Source organism: Podarcis gaigeae, assembly GCF_964106915.1.
Source record: "Podarcis gaigeae genome assembly, chromosome: 11".
In the NCBI taxonomy this organism is placed as follows: Eukaryota; Metazoa; Chordata; class Lepidosauria; order Squamata; family Lacertidae; genus Podarcis; species Podarcis gaigeae.
In genome coordinates this window covers 1,175,532-1,195,464 of record NC_139687.1, presented here as the reverse complement: position 1 = coordinate 1,195,464, position 19,933 = coordinate 1,175,532, and the positions used below count along the sequence as shown (strand labels likewise).

The window sequence follows — 19,933 nt, the reverse complement described above, 5'->3', positions numbered from 1 at the left end:
CAAATGCATATTAACTCCCCACCCCCAGTGTGTATAAAAGGATGACAAACCAAATCTTATAATCACAGCACTATATATTCATACTAAATCCAAACTCTTTAAGTGACCCCCTTGTCAATGGCAGACCATGTTGCAGGATGTGGGAAGGATAAGCAGAAAGCTATAAGAGAATTTAAAATGTACTTGCTATTTTTGACAGCAGCCCAAACTAATGTAACATGCAGTTCCTTCCTAAACAAAGCACAATAATTTACAGAATTCCTCTAACTTGACATCTGTTGGCTTAATCCATCACAGAGAATTTCAGTAATCTGGGTTTTTATTTTGTTTTTTTGAACAGGTTAACAACAGGATCCCAATTTGGTACATCCATTATATAAGTACCGTATATGGATTTATTCTATAACCAACTATTCTAAAAGTTGCAATGTTATTTATTTTGCAGTATGATTCTACAATAATCAGATACAAAGATAGACTTTACTTTTGTAGAGTTGCTAGTGCTTAAGAATTATCTTCATTCACATTTGTCCGTATAGGGCTAGTTACAGGAAATACTTTTTGCCTTAGATTTGCATTACCATACAACCCACTCTCATCTTGCCAGGTGTTGATCCCATGTCTTCTGTAATCAGCCGTGTCAGTAAACTGTGAATGACATTTTCTGTGAACTACAGAGTAGCCATCTGGCTGAAGCTCAATCTAAAGAAAATACATTCAAGGGCATGTTATTAATCAGAAGGCAAATTTGTAAACCATTTTTGATAAGAGAGGCAATGGTTGTGTTTGCACATCAAGCAAAACTCTGCCACAACCTAGAAAACCCAAGAAGCTGCTTTATACTGAATCCGACCATTGGTCCATCTGGCTCAGTATTGCCTATGTTAACTGGTGGGTGCTTTTCAGAGTTTCAACTGGCGACATGACCAGCCCTACCGGGAGATGTCAGGGATTGAACCTGGAACTTCTACATGGGAAGCAGATGCTCCACTCCTAAGCCACAGCCCTTGTTGCCCCCATAGAAAACCTTGTGCCATTAGCTCCCCTGGTTAAACAGCTACCCTGGTTAGAATAGCTACCATTTTCACAGCAGATAAAATAGACTGAAGGTTGAAGAAGCCTGTGCTAGGGCAACAAAGCAAACAGTTTTTAAAGCTTTATTCCCGGTGACAGCAACAGAAAATAATTTTTAAAAAACCAAGAGCAAAGAAGGAGAAGAGTGAATTTCTGGGATTGGGGGTAAGCTATATCCCATGGTAAATTTCAGAGAGAAAAATATTTCACTTTATCCTTCTCATCCTAAACATATTTTATTTAAAGTAAATCCTCTTGATTTTGATTATGCTAATTTTCAAGTAAGCATGCTTAGGATTGCAGTCTTATTTTAAATGTTCAGTTTATTATTCAGTTAGATAATTTGTACGTGAAAGCTATCTTTCCTTTATGTGTACTACATGGATCTAGAAAAAGGAGAGTAGATGGAGATGAGCTGTTTGTTGGGGGGGGTGGGCATTTATTCCCCTTATTCCCTGCAAGTGATGCTGATGTTTGTTGGACCATAAAATTAGAGGAGGGCTTTCTGAAATTAATAGTATTTAACATTGTTGTCATTGCCTAGAGCTTGAAGGAAGCTTCAATAAATAAATGTAAAACCAGAATTCAAGCAAAAACCCACCAAGTCTATAGAAAAGAAATGTAAATACCAACCCATTTCTTGTTTGATGGGTAGTTTTAAAAACAACAATAAAAACCATTGGTTATGTTTGTTGTTTTAAAAGAAAAAAAGCCTTTTTTAAAAAAATAACTAGCTAATAGAAACATAACAGCTCTGCTATTTCCCTCCTACCATTATAGCTCAGTTTATGTGATGTGGTAGCATCAGGGTGGATAAAAATCAATGATTTTCAAAAAAAATGTTTAAAAAACATATTTAAAAAAAATAATCCGTTTTTTTATTTAAATTGGATTTTAAAAATGAAATGCTTTTGGAGGGAAAATCTTTCTAAAGATAGTTTTCTATCTAAGTTACATTATAGTCCAAAGGCTATTCATCAGGAAATAAGGATTTAAGTTTTTCATGTGTGCTAAAACTCAGTCTAAGGTTGTGGGTTGTTGTTTTTTTAATTGTTTAACCACATCAGTTAACAAACATGGATACATATGCTATAATGTTATTGTTTTAGTTAAATAAATTGTTTGAATTGTTATTAAGGAAATGATTATTATTCTCCTTCCAATAAAGTACAGCAGAAAAGTTGTCCAAATATAGACAGTTAACTTATTAAACCTCACAATTTCATAATTATCTGTCAATGTATTTCTAGTAGTATAACCAAGTCAGTAATTTTTGATGTAACTGCAAAAACTACTTTGAAAAATTGTTATTCCCTGCAGGATACATTAGGACTAAGGAAGCAAGGGATCTAATTGTCAGGAGACTCAGGAGACAGAGTAGCTGAAGGAAGAGGAACAAAGGGGAAGGACCAGAAGGGAAGGGGAAATAATCCAGGATGCTTGTTCTGGAGGGTTTCAATATTCACATTGTGTCCATCTCGGAGGGACCACGGTGGGACTTAATGCCCACCATGACCACTATGGTTTCTTAATACATTGTCGGCATGACGTTCTGCAGGATACACTTTGGATCTTGTATATTTGACGCCACAGAAAGTGGACAGTCTGGAAATCAGGGACTTCTCTGTCAGCCCTATGTCTTGAACAGACTATTTCTTAGTGAGGTTTTGTCAAGATGTGGCCTGACAATGGGGAACCTAATCTGATGAAAGGAAATTGTAGAGGCCCCCCAGTACAACTGAGAACCTGGAAGAACCTACAAAAGTCCCAAAGCAGACTGTAGTGCCTCAGCTCATGAATGCCTTGTCTGAGCTGCGCAGCACAAGGACCACAGCCCATGCCCTGCCTTGATCCCCGATGCTTCCTCTTCCACCACCCAGGCCTTAAGAGCAAAGACGGCAGGGAATTCACTGAGTTCCTGCAAAGCTCCACAGGTGAAGTCATTCAACATCTGTAGCGAGGGGCCATCAGTAGGCCAATGAGACTCAACTCTTTCTCATCTGAGTCAGGTGATCAGGTGAGGCATGCAAAAGCCGAATTGGTGTCTGGACTCAGTAACTGGCAGCATGAATTTCAACAAGATGGAGGCACTGAGAGGGTAGTTTTCAGGTTCAGAAAATTGGTGTTTGTCCTGATCTGGGTGAGATTTCATTCTTCCTGAAAGGGTAGAGACACAGTTTGAAGATATTCCCTGATCCCAGCATTGGATCCTCAGTGGCCCAGGGTGTATTTTACCAACTTTGGCTGGTTTGCAACAGCAACTGTTCCTGAATAAGGAGTCCTGCTTTGGTGATCTGTGTTCTGGGAACCTCTCTGTTTGATCACTAATGTATTATACAGGGGGATGCCCTTAAAGACATCCCCAGAAGCTTCCATTCATGAAAAATCTGGCTGCAAGAGTGTTGGCAGGTATAGCTGAGGTTGTTCATATTTCACTTATTTTGAAATATCTACTGCTTATTTGCTTCTAACCCTAATTTAAGGTGCTGGTCCTTACTTTAAAGTCCTAAATGGCTTGGAGTCCAAATACCTGAATGATGGCATCTTGCCATGAGGATGCCTACGTCTTAAGATTTGTTCCAGTATTGTTCCAGGTACCCTCTTTAGTGGATTATGTTACATAAAGCAGATGTCTTTTTGTACTGATGTGTCAACATTTTAATGTGTTTGCCAAGGAGACACACCTGGTTTTGTTGACTAGTGGGGCCATTCCTACTTGCCCAGGTATTTTAGCCTTTTAAAATTGTAGATGGTTTGTTGGGGGTTTCTATTTGATTTTGTCTTGTTATATTTTGCTGCATTTTTAAAATTATGTTAATTAGTTTTTATTTGTGCTTAAGTACACTCCCCTGGAATCTTTGTATGACGCATAAGTAAGGAACATTTTAAATTAAATAGTCAAGAAACCATGTGATAGTAGCAGAGTATGAGGAGACATAGAGGGTGCCTAGGCAGGCTTAGAAGGAGCTTGAGGAGCCAAGGATGCTAATGATAGCAAATGCATTTTGCACATTAACTTGAAGCAGAACCTTGCGCTGGTATGCTTAATGAGATCAAAATGTCCAAAGGATGTGCATATGGTAAAAAAGGTAAAAGCTAAAGGACCCCTGAAGACAGGAATGCCTGGCGTGCTCTGGTCCATGGGGTCACGAAGAGTTAGACACAACTAACGACTAAACAACAACAAAAAGACCCCTGGACGGTTAAGTCCAGTAAAAGGCAACTATGGGGTTGCGGCACTCATCTCGCTTTTCAGGCTGAGGAAGTTGGTGTTTGTCCACAAACAGCTTTCTGGGTCATGTGGCCAGAATGACTCAACCGCTTCTGGTGGTGTCTGACGGGACACCGTGACAAGTGCATATGAGAGAGACAGAAGGGCGGGGAGAGGGAGAGAGACAGAGAGTGTTCATCATGATCACAGTTGAAATGTGTACTGACAAACACTTTCCTTTATGAGTTGCCATGGTTACAAAAATATCTGGCCATGATTCCCATTCTGCTAAAATCCTTGGCGCGTAAAAGAAGGGATCCAGAGCAAGCCATGATTCATCCACACACTTTCCTTTCTCATTTACTGGCTTAACTCTGTATTCCATACACACACAATTAATCAATGCAATTTAAGTGGTAAAGTTAACTTTTCTCACTGCTACTAGAGGCCAACAAATAATACAACAGGTTTGGAATCCAGTTAAAGGTTATGCGTTGTGTTCAAGGTAGCGCCAAGGTTAACATTCTATCAACGCAAGGATTTTTCCTTGCATGACAGAATCTTCTTCCTCCACCCAACTTTGTCCCTAACCCTCTAGAGCAGATTTGGGGACAGCACAGGGTGTGTACAGTGGGGTTGGCCCATAAGGTGGAGTGAAGAAACCACTTTGGGCTATGGGTGCCTCCCCTGTCCCCCCACTTCTGCCACCGGCCTGAGTCTGGACATTAGGTTAAGGCCAACAATTACTCAGCACTAGGTAGTGTGGCAGCAGCATGATCAGGGAGGAGCAAGGGCCTCAAACTGTTGCTGTGAGTTCCCACATGCTTTCTCATTCACACATACCCATGGTATGGCTTAATGTTATGTGCAAACTGGGCTGCTATCCAATTTCATTGCTATGTAATATATGTAAAATTGACTATCTTGGGGTGAATCTACATATTTCATTTACCTGGTAGAGCCTGTTTGAAACAACCTCTGAATGGCTACTGTTCTACACATGAAGGCCTTGATGTAAAGCATGGTAGAAAACAACCATTCTGCTCTTATACTTACATATGGTTCATAGTCATATGGTGGAACATAATCTGTTTGGTATGTTGTATCTAGAAACCTGTAACACAGAGAATATATATTATACCTAGCTTTTGTGTAATGTTTTTAACTTAAGAGCTCTAAGAGCTCTTAGAAAAACAATTTAAAAGATATAGTTAACGTTGATCTTTTAGTAAGCAAGACCAAAGTAGTGGGAAAAGGTATTTTCAGTGTGTGTTCCCATAGCTGTTAGAGTCAAGTTATACTTTACAGAATTTATTCTCCTTTGGATTTGGACCAAATGAGGACTGCTAATTTCCAGAACCCCCACAACTGTTTTTCAGTACTAGGAAAATTTAGCAGCTATGCCTGAGGCACAGGAAGAATAATACTTCCAGTGAACTGCCAAAAAGTGTCATGCTAATGAAAATAGTATTCCTGTGATTTGTCATATAACATGTTGCACTCGATTGAATTTTTCTGACAGAAGTTGATCTATTCGCAGCCTGTTTTTAACTGGAGAATCCCAAAGCTGATGGCCCAGTTCACCAACACAGCCCACAGCAGAACAGTTCCAGATATGAGTTTTCTAAAGCACTGCTTTTTTGCAGGGACAGTTCTCATGGCCCTTGGCATCCCTATATGGATGAGAGGATGGCACAGGTAGAGCACTACATTCATGTGAACAGTCCAGTTGTTTGTACTTATTTTATACATGTATACAGCTCGAAAGTTCTTGAAGCGATTTAGAGGAAAATTGAACAAACCCACAACTGCTGCCAATCAATTTCAGAATATGGCTCTTAGGAGGGTAGGAATGGATTGTGCCAAGTTGGCATTTGGACAGCCATGGCAGTACAAGGATTGATGGAGGTGGACACTGGAATTTCCAGCCCTGACCCAAAGACTCTGTTTACAATTTTAACAAGTTACAAGAGAATATGTAATAAATAAATAAATAAATAAATAAATTAAATAAATAAATATTTATTTATACCCTGCCCATCTGGCTGGGTTTCCCCAGCCACTCTGGGAGGCTTCCAACAAAGTATTAAAATACAGTAGTCTGTTAAACATTAAAAGCTTCCCTAAAGAGGGCTGCCACCTTCTGCCCCTCACTTAAATCTTATCTCATTCACTTCCAGGACTGGAACCCAGGTGAAGAAAAGTGCCCAAGCACAAGAAGGCACGGGTATATTTAGCTTTCCTTGCTCATATGAACCTTTTGATGTAGAAATCAGACCCTACCCAACCCTATACTTGATATATGAACAAGGCAGATACAAGAACAATCAATGTGGCTTCAGTCTTCTCACCTAGTTCAGCCCTATGATGAAAGCAGCAGCAATCATGAATTCATGATTTATTACATACCAAGCCAATAAATAAAACAAAGCATGTTCTGATCATCCTGTAACAAAATCATCTTGTAACCTCTTTTAAAGATGATCTCTGTAAAGTTTGTACTCTGAGCTAGTGACTAACTTTTTAAAATATGTTCAGAGTTGCCATGAAAGGCAAATGATCCAGCTCTAATAAGCATTATAATATCTAGCTTTCAGGAGAGTTGCAGGGGGATAAATATCAAGTTTATGGGGTCTAGCTAGCTTACCCACTAAAATATTCAACCACACTGCGATCCCACATCCCAGCCTCGCAAAGCGGCGCAGGGCTGGCAGAGCAGTTGTGGCTGATTAGCTGCTCTCCCTGTGCAAAGGTCAGACGGGGCAGGGTTTCTGTTGAGGCAGGTGATTAGCTGTGGGGGGAGCTTATCAGAGCTTGCAGGGTTTGATCCATCTTTTAGATTTAGGGGAGCTAGTCTCAAACGTTTGTTGGGGGAGACCTAGGTTTTTTTGGGGGGGGATTTATTTGTCCTGTCTTCACGCTTTTTATGATGGAGGGCTGCTGTAGTCACCCCCAACGACACGTTCTCAAGATGGAGGGTGAGGGAACAGCTGCAGTCACCTGCGGTTCCTGCGCAATGTTTGCCATCTTGCCAAAGGTTGCAGGCAGCTTTACCTGCAGCAATTGCATGTTGATTGCCCTCTTAAAAGACAAAGTCCAGCAACTGGAGGAACGTGTAGCTATGCTCCAAAGAATTAGAGAGCTGGAGCTCTTCTTGAAAACAACAGAGCACACCGTCTCCACCAAGGAGGAGACAGGGGACTCCCCTGAGAAGAAGGCTAGTTCACCAACACAGGAGCCAGATATATGGAGAAACGTTCGCTCTGATTGTTTAGAAATACACAATCACTTTGAGGTCCTCTCCCCTAGCATGGAAGACGAAGAGCAGACTCCATTTGAGGATCTCTCCCTCATTACAGTCGATCAGGTATATGAAGACGAGCAGCAAAGTCAGTCCTCAGGGAATGTGCAGGCGACCTTGGAACGGACAGCTCACGGAAGAACCCCAACCAGACCTAAGAGGAGGCGTGTAGTGGTGATAGGGGATTCCCTACTGAGGGGAACAGAAGCAGTGATCTGTGGGCCTGACAAGATGTCTCGGGAAGTGTGCTGTCTCCTTGCTGGCTAAGATCCAAGATGTAACTGAACGACTGCAAGGAATCATAAAACCCACTGACAAATACCCCTTCCTCTTGGTTCATGTGGGAACCAATGACACTGCAAGCAATAGCCTCCAGAAGATCAAAAGAGATTACGAGGCTCTGGGCAGGAAATTGAAGCAATTAAATGCACAAATTGTCATCTCATCTGTCCTCCCAGTTGAACGACGTGGCATCCAAGAGTATTAAAAGAACTGGCAGATGTGATCTCAGAACCACTGGCAGTCATCTTTGAGAATTCCTGGAGAACAGGCGAAGTCCCGGCAGACTGGACGAGGGCAAATGTTGTCCCTATTTTCAAAAAGGGGAAAAGAGAGGACCCAAATAATTACCGCCCAGTCAGTCTGACATCAATACCAGGGAAGATTCTGGAGCAGATCATTAAGCAAACAGTCTGTGAGCACCTAGAAAGGAATGCTGTGATTACCAATAGTCAGCATGGATTTCTGAAAAATAAGTCATATCAGACTAACCTGATCTCGTTTTTTGACAGAATTACAAGCCTGGTAGATGAAGGGAACACAGTGGATGTAGCCTACCTTGATTTCAGCAAGGCATTTGACAAGGTGCCCCATGATATTCTTGTAAAGAAGCTGGTAAAATGCAGTCTTGACTATGCTACCACTCAGTGGATTTGTAACTGGCTGACTGACCGAACCCAAAGCGTGCTCATCAATGGTTCCTCTTCATCCTGGAGAAGAGTGACTAGTGGGGTGCCACAGAGTTCTGTCTTGGGCCCGGTCTTATTCAACATCTTTATCAACGACTTGGATGATGGACTCAAGGGCATCCTGATCAAATTTGCAGATGACACCAAACTGGGAGGCGTGGCCAACACCCCAGAGGACAGGATCACACTTCAAAACGACCTTGACAGATTAGAGAACTGGGCCAAAACAAACAAGATGAATTTTAACAGGGAGAAATGTAAAGTATTGCACTTGGGCAAAAAAAATGAGAGGCACAAATACAAGATGGGTGACACCTGACTTGAGAGCAGTACCTGTGAAAAGGATCTAGGATTTTTGGTTGACCACAAACTTGACATGAGCCAACAGTGTGACGTGGCAGTTAAAAAAGCCAATGCAATTCTGGGCTGCATCAATAGGAGTATAGCATCTAGATCAAGGGAAGTAATAGTGCCACTGTATTCTGCTCTGGTCAAACCTCACCTGGAGTACTGTGTCCAGTTCTGGGCACCACAGTTCAAGAAGGACACTGACAAACTGGAACGTGTCCAGAGGAGGGCAACCAAAATGGTCAAAGGCCTGGAAACGATGCCTTATGAGGAACGGCTAAGGAAGCTGGGCATGTTTAGCCTGGAGAAGAGGAGGTTAAGGGGTGATATGATAGCCATGTTCAAATATATAAAAGGATGTCACATAGAGGAGGGAGAAAGATTGTTTTCTGCTGCTCCAGAGAAGCAGACACGGAGCAATGGATCCAAACTACAAGAAAGAAGATTCCACCTAAACATTAGGAAGAACTTCCTGACAGTAAGAGCTGTTCGACAGTGGAATTTGCTGCCAAGGAGTGTGGTGCAGTCTCCTTCTTTGGAGGTCTTTAAGCAGAGGCTTGACAACCATATGTCAGGAGTGCTCTGATGGTGTTTCCTGCTTGGCAGGGGGTTGGACTCGATGGCCCTTGTGGTCTCTTCCAACTCTATGATTCTATGATTCTAGGATGCAACAGGAACATGTGTGCTTTGGATACATGCCTGTTGCATTCTTGCATCCCCCTGTCAGCTCTGTGCCCAGTGCTTTTCCCGTTGCAAAGAGCCCCCAAGCCCCAAGAAGGAGGAAGAGACGTTGTTGACCCTCCTGGAACCTCCTTGCACCCTGCTCGGCTCCAGTTGCCCCTCAGCCTTCCAGTAGGAAAAGGCGCAGGCTGAGAAAAAGCAGGGTATAAATAAGAAGGATGGAAGGCAGACACATCATGCAGCCTTCTCTTCTGTTTTCATGCCTCTGCCCTGCCAGACGGACGCAGCCTGGAAGGCGAGTGGAGCCCATGGAGGAGCCTGACTGCATCGGAGGCAGCACAGCCGCAGAGAGGTGGGGACAACACTGACAGATGGGAGGAGACAACGGTAGCACAGATGAGGCAATTTGGGTGGGTCTTTCCCACTTGACCCACAATGTGTCTGTGGGGGGAGTGGTGCCCTCAGTGATTAGTCCTCACTTGCTGCACTCCTAGCCCCACCTACCTGTGAGTAAGACCTGTAATTTACACAGACTAATATTTAGTCATATTTAGTCATATGGTGCCTTCATTGAGCATCCATCTTAATTTGTTTGCAGGGAGATTAAAAGACATTGGCTGTTTAAGGAACCTTCATTCCGATTTGTCTTCAGGGAGGTGACAAATCAAAGGTAGTGTTATCCCACACTTTCCAGTGCATTTTTCTGCATGTACCTTGTTGCAAAAAGTCTGATCTTTGGGGGAAGTGGGCTTGTTGTGCAAGACATCCTAGTCAACTATAATGGCACAACCTAAATTTACTAGTACAGTGGTACCTCAGGTTACATACGCTTCAGGTTACAGACTCCACTAACCCAGAAATAGTGCTTCAGGTTAAGAACTTTGCTTCAGGATGAGAACAGAAATCGTGCTCCGGTGACGCGGCAGCAGCGGGAGGCCCCATTAGCTAAAGTGGTGCTTCAGGTTAAGAACAGTTTCAGGTTAAGTACGGACCTCCGGAATGAATTAAGTACCACTTGAGGTACCACTATATGTGCTTGAATCCTACCTGAAAATAGCAACTGTCTGGAAGCACAGTTAGCCTACTTATCTATTTACCACATTGTCTACAAATACATCTATGGCCAAACTGATTCTTCAGGAGTTCAGTGGAGCAATGCTGTGCCAACCCCCACCCTTCCCAAAGAGCAGTTACTGGAACAGGGCAGATGAAGGGCAGCAAGTGACATGGGGCTTTGCAGAAGGACATTTTACTTTAATTACAGCAATATTTTCTTAAAATACAATGCATGTACTTTTGGGGTAAGGGGTTCAATTTTGGATGGGGGAAGGGAGTCAGAGTGTCATGGTCCACAGCTTAGGGGATGCCATGCCCTGGGTGCTGGCAACCCATGCTATGCCGCTGAACCTACTCACAGAAGTGCCTGCATGCTTGCCCGGCCTGGCTCGGGACGGAACCCATGTGAATGACTGCACCCACCCTACTTGGGACATCTTGGCTTATGCCTAGCCATGAATTTAACACCTCTGCTTTAACTGCCAGCTTTGGAATAATCATGCTGAGAGTCTGCCTACCATGTGCACGAGTGACAGCCAGGGCAGATGCAAAGGAAGGAAGCCTCTGGACATACACAGAGGGCTGTAGTCAATGTTAGTCAAACTCAGAGTAGACCCACTCAAATTAAGAGACATGGCTAATTCAAGAGCGTAAATTTCAATGAGTTTAGTCTGAGCAGATGTTACAACCCAGAATGCCTAGGCCCCCACCCCAAGGAGAAATGTAGTCATAAAGTTACCTACATGGGAGAAAGGAAGCTAGCTTCTAGGCATGCACTGAGTGCAGTATAATTAACTGAGCCTATGCAGTCTGTGCTACCAGACTTCTGTTATAGTAATGCACTTTTAAATATGAAGTAGAGTTGCAGAAGATGGTGAAAAGCAAGATATATTCTATAGCCAACACAGCAGTTTCTAAATATAGAATTTTAATGTTTTACTATCTATGCAATCTGTCAATATCTGTATTATAAACATTTATCAACACCATATTCTTAGGAAATAAATATGGTGAACCAGATGCTGATAAAATTAAAACTTAACATACTTTCGTTTCACCAGAAGTTGTTTCCTGCATCTGCTCCCTAGTCTTGGATATAATCTTGCCCTCCTTTGCTCTCAAATTTAATTCAATTTATTTTTTAAAGTAGCATTGGCCTTCTGGATTTGATTTACCACTCCACTGCCTTTCTGTTTAGGGTCATTTAATTTGCTGTTTAAATTGCTTGTAATTCTAGTAAGGTAAATACTGCAGCTTTTTTTATTCAAAACAAAAGCAGACAAAACCAGTTACTAGCCAGAAAACCTTTTAGAAGAAAATTATACTTTCCTCAAAAAATATCTCAAAATGTTTACATAAACCCATGAGCTAAAAGCCTGATTTGCACACCATGGTCAGCCAAACTATGGATTCCTGGGACCCTGCAAATCTGCAGGCTCCCAGGGAGGAGCTCACAGCCAGTTTGCTCCACGCCTGTCTTTTCTACTCCCACAAAGCACTGAAGCTGGGCTTAGCAGATGGTGTGAACAAGCTCTCTCCTTGCTAACCCAGACTGTGCAGCCAAGGTTTATTCCTCAGATACCTTTTCTTTTGCATACACAAATGAAGAGAAAGTGGAAGTGCTATGACAGAACATGCAACCACTTATTTGGGACTATTCCAGTAATAACACTAAGATCACTTACAGTGAGATCCTATACTGTACATGTATTCCCGGGTACTGAATCCTTAATTGCCAGGGAAATATTTCACTGGGTCATGGTCAAAAGCAACAGAAAACTTCTCATTGTGTTTCAAAATACAAAATTATGCCAATGCATTTAATGAAGAAATGGGTACTCCAGTCTTCTTAAGCAGTTTCAAGGTATCCTATGCAAGTATTGGAAGCAAACTCAAGAGGAAAATAAGATATCACAAGAGTTTTAACAAAGCAGCATGGAGAGGAAACATTCGTATTTTTCCTTGCTTGAAAATAAAAAATATAATTAATATTCTAATGCAAAATACAACCACTAAAATAATTAACTATGTTGGAACTGAAACTAGTGCACACATGTCACATGTTATCCAATGCAAAAACAGTGGTTGTTAATTACTTCTCTGTGAACACTATAGATCTTTCCAACCCTTAAAATGCAGTACAGAATCTGATCATAAATTATCTAGTTATTACAATTTTGCAAGTACTAACATTTTAAAGTGATCTGGAGAGTGACAGGGCAATACAGCTCCAGGACCTGTTTCAGGTAACCCTGTCTCCCTGCAAAAAGAGAGTTTTTCAGACTTCAAGCAAAACAATAAAGCATTAAGCAAGTCAGATATTAAGTGTTTTATGAAGAATTCAATTCCCATGAGTGGGTGGGTATTAAATAAATGATCAGTAGTCATTGGATCAAACTCAGTTATTAAGAGACATTATTGCCACAATGTTTTCATGCTACAATAAAATGCTGTTGCTTTTGAGACAGTTGTAGGGTTATCACACGGCATTTTTGCAAGTGGTCACTACTGCTCTCTACTGGATGAAATGTGACAGACGGGTTCAAACATTTATTTATTTTTAAACTTTACTGCTTAGCAGTAGCTGAAGAGCAAAACTATTCTCATCATGACAAATGTCTCTAGTATACAGCATAACTTTCCATCTCAACAGCACAAAGAGGCAAAGTACAACATTAATTCTGAACTAAACAAATTTAATGGAGGATGCCAGTTTCTCATTCTGCTTTTGATGAACTACCACCTCTATCACAGATACTTTGGAGCAAATGTAGAAATTATTGGCATCCAATATTAATGGCACTCAAATGTTTGCCGTACAAATAGCGTAAGATATGAAGAAAAAGGGGGCGAAAACAGGAATTCACAATGTGTTATATCCTATAATGCAGTATTATTTGAATACTGAGTATGGATTCAAAAGCTTCCAGAAATACCTGCCAATAACAGCTATTTCAAAATTATCTTCATCCAACAGAGACTTCCGAATGTCTAGGTCTTTATATTCTTTAATTCTGTAGGGTTCAGACAAATGATCTTCATATGTGGTTACCCATTTCTAAATGGAAATGTAACAGAGAAAGGAATGGGTTTTAGAAACACACCAGCTGTCAACTTATTAAATGTAATGAAAAATTATATGTGCTTTTATATGCCAATTATTCTTATGGATGTAAAGAATTTTTCTGGAAGAAGTTCCTGATCCTGCCATTATACTTCTCCTCCTCCTCCTCCTGCTTCCCCCCTGCCTGTCTCACTCCTCTCTCTTACTGATCCTACCGTGTAGCCCCATCAAACTCACCATGATCTATCTAGCCTGACAAGCATAAGACATGGATAGGTTTCTAGAAGCGAGCCGAACCCCAACCTTCCTTGGCCTGTGTCAATGATTTCATTGGAGGGCAAGGAGTTACAGAAATCCCTTCCACCTCCTTGGCCTTAGATCCATTATGCTGTGAGTTGAATTTGCTTCCAAGAGATGTATGTAAGGAATGAGTCCACCACAGCAATTAAGAAACTGATTCCAATCATGTTGAAAATAAATAATATTTCCACACCTTAGGGAGCTTTTGATTAGAGAGGAAATAATCTAATAATCTGCATATCATATTGGCTGCCCTCTGCTTTTTTTAGGTTTGGAGGATCAGAATGTGACAGAATATTGCGGAACAGCTATTTTATATATCAATACTTTAAAACTGGCACGACCCACACACCCATTTAGTTGAATCAATTGATAAATGGTATACTATTCTTGCATGATGGCTCTACCACCAACTATATGGTCAAGACATACGTTAATACAGTCGTACCTCCGTTTACGTAACCCTCTGGTTACGTAAACTTTGAGATGCACGCGCGGCAAACCTGGAAGTATTTTACGGGTTTCACCGCATGTGCGTGCGCAGAAGCGGTCCTCAGGTTGTGGAAACCTGCGGATCGAACTGGACCTCCAGAACAGATCCCGTCTGCAACCGGAGGTACCATTTTAATTCACTTACAATTAAATCAGTGTATAGGTTTGTATCAACTGCTATAATACTCTAATGTCAGTTTTCGGATTTGATTTGAACTGGCCTCAGAAAGTTAAGCAAGGAGTATATTCAGATTAATCTGATTCCATGAAAATCAAGGTGTGCTAAACTCTGCAACTCTCTGCTTTAAGAATTATGCTGGCTTTCATGTTCCCAGCAGGCTGCTCCTGCATCTTATTCACCCTTCCAACTTCACCTGGTTTGTACTACATTTATAATAATTATTATTTGTTGAATCAACACTCAGGGCTTATCCACACCTCCCCTTCTCCCACTGCTTTCCCCTGGGGAAAACCACTGTTTAGCACTCAACTGGAACAAATAGCAATTCTGGTTTTCCCTGGAGGTAAGGCAAGGGGGAAATCACTCGGACCCGTGCCTAGAAAGCTCCGGTCAACTGGAAAACTGCTTGGATGCATGCTTTCTAGTCATGACATAAGCGAAAGTGTGGACGAGCCCAAACAGTTGACTCATGTGTGAATGGTCTCCATCTCCCACCGCCAATGAAAACTAATCAATGAATGGATAAAGAACCTACCCACATGACACTGACACAAAAATCTTGCATGTACATGATGTAAAATAATGAAAGTTCACTACCCCACCCCCGTACATCTTTTCTCCCTCAACCTCATACTCTCTATAACTTTGGTGTCTCACATCAAATGGTCACAATGGTCAACATTGTAGAAACCTGTTGGAAAAACTGTATTTCTGAGGTTTGATGGCTTATAACACCACTTTTTGGGAGTAATACCATAAAGTTATATATCAATGGAAAGATAATTTAATGAAGCATGCAATGCAATAACTTTTATGAAGGATTATTTATTACAACAGAAGTCATAAAGAAGAAATGTGAAACACATAGAAAAAATTAGATATACAAAAATTCTCACCAGTTTCCTGCCATGGCATTTGGCTGCTTTCCCAGGGCACTGGACCCCAATTGTGCAAGTTTTCAGGGATAATATGGGGATAATTATCCCTGCCGACCCACCCCCCAGGGTAGGGGTGCTGGCCATCACCTCGTCCAATAACGGCCGCTCACTACAGAATGCAGGGGCAGGGACACTGAGCACTGCACGAACTGGAAACTCTCCAGAGTCATCGCCATGAGCAGGAGGATCCCTGTTCCTCAAAAAACTATTAAAATTCAGACTAAGAAACAGGCGTGTTCTGGAATGAAAGCGATAAAAAAGACCTGCTAAATAAATCAGTCACTGGGTGCCAAGGCTTTGATCTGAAAAGGACTTTCATTGTTGTGCTGTGATTTAAGTGAGGTGAGCGGTAGTTTCTGTTTCTATATTTCTACATTTGTTACTTCATGATTTGGCAAACCTCACCAAGAAAGAATCAACTATCTAAATGAAATGCAGGAGGAATGGTAAAATTGGAGAATTTGATGCTTGATAGCACGGTCCTCTGTGGAGAGCTCCAATTAGAACTGGCAAAAACAAGATCAGATATACATGTGGCTCGGGTTGAGAAAAGGACGCAGCCTCCCCTCCAGGAGAGGCTGAAGATAATCGATGGATTATAATTGGGGAATTTTTCACACAAAAAACTGCATTTGCTTGCATGGATTATTGTTATATATGGATTAATGTCAAAGTGAGGGTGAATCTTTGATCCTCCCGAGCTTTCCCTAGGGCCCAGGGAGAGCAAGCTTGGATTTCAGAGGAACCTAACAATTACTGATTGTGCAATATACCCTATGGCCCTGCCTTTCTACGCAACACTCATATTTGGAACATCAGCTCGTTAAAAGACCTGAAAGATTGCTGTGCCATAAATCTTATTAAAAGAAGGAGAGCTGGAAGAGAGCCCAGAACCCTTGACGATAAGACTGTGGAATAAAAAGGGGGGGCCACCAGGAGGGGCTGTGCTGAAAACCAATGGATGGATAACAACACAAAATAAAATGCATCTTGCATGATAATAGACATATGGATTTGCTAAACGCAATTGAAAGTCATACAGCAGTGAATGTGATATAAGACAATGGGATAAGATTGGAATTATGAAATTGGAAAAAATAAAAAAAGCAGGAACAAGGGAAATAAACCTTCTCCCAACAGCCAGAACATGGGAAGTGCTCTTGAAAATTTTAATTTGGAAAGTATAATTGGCTTTACTGTTTGTATTATGATGTGGCAAGAATCAGTTTGATTTGTTACCAATTGGAATGTTATTAACTGAAAATTAATTTAAAAAAATATACAAAAATTATCACCATGTCAGTAAATACTTAGTTGGGTAACCCTTAGCTTTAATTATGGTCTTACAATGCCTTCGCATGGAGTGAACCAAGTTTTTTCGTACTGCAGCTGTAATAATGTGAAACCAAGATTGAATTATTGCCTTCATTAATTGGGTTTGTATTGCTGGCTCCATAGATTTTCAATTGGGTTAAGGTCTGGGCTATGTATTTGGGGGCATTTACATTCCCATTAATGATGCAAATTCTGCCCAAACCTTTTGCTGTCATACAACCCCAGATTAAAACACATACCTGGGTGTTTCACTGTAGGTGTAATGTAAGTAGGATGTAAATCTCCAATTCTCCTAATATATTTCATGCCATCACTACCAGGCAAGGACATTTTGGTCTCATCACTCCAAATAACACTGTCCCATTATTCCACCGTCCAATTAACATGGGGTTTAGCTCAGTTTAATCTTTTAAACCTTTGTTTAAGAGTTTAAAATGGCTTTTTCCTTGGAATTCTAGGATTTAGACCATATTCCTAAAGTCTGCACCAAACAGTCCTTGCATTCAACTTCACATTACATTGCACCATGTCATCTTATATACACCCAGATAATTTTCTTCTGTCACGTAGGCACAGTCTTTCAATTCTTCAGCAGAGCTGTCTGGGCTCCATGCAATTAGAGAGGGCGCTTTGGAGCCAGACAGTCAATAGCTCTAGTTAACTCCGCATTCCAGCGGGCCACCATCAGCATAGTATAAAACATTCCCTACCACTCTCTGGAAACCATTTGGATTCATTAAGTGGTGGGGTGTTATGAGCCATCAAACCTCGGAAATACACTTTTTCAAAAAGGTTTCCCCAATTTTGGCCACTAGTGTAACATCCGCAGAAAGGACTCTTTAGAACCTAAAGCAGAGATGCTGTATGTACTTCTGTTACCCAAGAAAATCTTCAATAAAAACAAAAAACAATATAAAAAAGTAATTGTATTTAGATGGGCTAGTTATTGGAAAGTTCTGCCTGCTGGTTTCTGATGGCTCTTTTACACATACAACATCATGTATCATGCATGAAAGGAATTCTCCTAAGCACCTTCTGGCGAACACGAGCAGCACATGGAAATGCCCTTTACCTTCCCGCCGGAGCGGTACCTATTGATCTACTTGCACTTTGATGTGCTTTCGAACTGCTAGGTTGGCAGGAGCAGGGACTGAGCAAAGGGAGCTCACCCCGTCGCAGGGATTCGAACCGCTGACTTTCTGATCGGCAAGCCCAAGAGGCTCAGTTGTTTAGACCACAGCGCCACCCGCATAGGATTGGACTTTTTTTCAGTCACACAATCCTCCCCATTCCATACAACAACCAGCTTTTGAAACTAAGACAATTTTAAATAAGCTATATTGCTACTGAAATTTATTTAAAAATATTTCTAATTATTCTTCATATTCAAATACAAGGAATAATATTTTGACAGCTAATTAAAGTTATACTCCTGACATGTTTATAGGCATGAAAGAGGAAAGACGCTTTCTTACCTCATCCATGGTTCCAAGTCGCCAGTAGGTAGAGCGACATAAGTTTTTAGAGCCCAAAGGAATTTCATGTATGTCATAGTCCTTAGGTTCTGCTTCTCTCTTGTAGTACCTTAAAAAAACCAAAACGGTAATAAGCTAGATGGGTGCTACCAAAGAAGCACACACAACAGACTCCTGCCCAGATGCGCGCGCCATCTGTGCAGGATCCATCACATTTCGGGGGGGGGGGCACTTTCAGAGTTTTTAGGGTGTTACTTGAAGCACTACCAAAAATTGAAACCATTTCAAGCACAGGCTGCGCCAGAACATGCACGCCCAACCGGAATGGAAAACCCCGTAACTGGAGCACGCCTTTCCCCCAGCCCTGAGCAGCAGCACCAGGCTCACCGGAGCCCAGGCACTTCCCGCCCTGCGCGCCTCCGGGAGCCTTTCCCTCACCAGCGGTGCACCAGGGTGGGCCTCCCGTAGTCGGCGCAGGGCGAGCGCAGCGTCAGCGCCCCCCGGCGCTCCATCACGTCCGGAGGGCCCAGCTCCATCGCGGCCGCCCCGCAAGCGCGGCGCTCCTCTCTCTCTCTCTCTCGCCGCGCCTGGTCGCCCGGGCAACCGCAGGGGCGGCGCGATCGCTCCGCCCCGAGACCGGAACTTTTTATTCCCCGTTTCTTCCGCGGCCGGCGAAGGGCGAAAAGGCCCCGCCAGGCGGCAGCCTTCCTTCCTTAGCAGATCCCCAGCAAACCACGCGGAGCTGCTGCACTAAACATATAATCACCTCGGTGTGGTAGGAATACTTGGTAAAAACACCCTTTGCATGGGAAGCCCGCGCGCATCCCAGGCTGGTTGTGGCGAATGAAATCCACTCTGCACATGCACAGAGGCACTGTTGTGTCGCTCGCTTCATTGCTATACAAAGGTTGCTGGATGTGGGGCCTAAATTCAACCAAGGCTCAAAGGGATGCAGCATTTCGGACTAAATTAACTCCTTGTGTATAAGGGGATTCCCTGCGCGTCACGTGGGTAGGAGGATGCTTTCACCTGTCCAGTCGGTGTCCTCTGCTTGCCCTGCAATTCCTCCCGGCGCAGCCTTCCGTTGTCCAAGGAGCTGCCTTCAGGGCGCTCAAGCCCCGTCACGGGCTGTGTTGGCCAGATAGAGAATGACAAAGATTCTTCCCCCAGATGGAACTGTTCATAATTGATCTTGTGAAGCGCCCTGAATTATATGGATTTATAGTATACAAAATTTATTTTTAAAAATTCCAGGGTACATTGTGAAGGAGTTTAGCATGCTAATGTCAACTTTCCCCCCAGTAAGCACATTGGAATGTATTGGGCAAGATTGCACCTTGCACTGCCTCTTCTTTCCAGGCAAGCCTGCAATACAAAGCAGGCGTGCAGTTAAATACGGTCATAGATTTTGAGGGGGGGGGGGATAAAGGCTAGGATTTTGATTGGGATGGGGATGCAAGTAGAAGCTGCAGAGCTGAGCCCGACAGAATCCCTGTTCCCAGGAGGGGG

The 19,933-nt window shown here is 42.3% G+C and overlaps 1 protein-coding gene across 2 annotated transcripts; it reads right to left on the bottom strand.

The window, feature by feature from the left end:
- Positions 1–301: 301 nt before the first annotated feature.
- CFAP95 (cilia and flagella associated protein 95) lies at positions 302–19,023 on the bottom strand. Of its 2 annotated transcripts, XM_083702142.1 has the most exons (6): positions 18,863–19,023; positions 18,425–18,533; positions 13,576–13,697; positions 12,831–12,899; positions 5,342–5,399; positions 302–702 (listed from the first exon to the last, which is right to left on the bottom strand). In XM_083702142.1, exons 1-6 carry the CDS (start codon positions 18,958–18,960, stop codon positions 505–507), a joined length of 654 nt encoding a protein of 217 aa, XP_083558268.1. In that variant the 5' UTR covers positions 18,961–19,023; the 3' UTR covers positions 302–504. The 2 variants fall into 2 exon arrangements, with proteins under 2 accessions (XP_083558268.1, XP_083558269.1); XM_083702143.1 differs by lacking the exon at positions 12,831–12,899.
- Between the last annotated feature and the right edge of the window lie 910 nt (positions 19,024–19,933).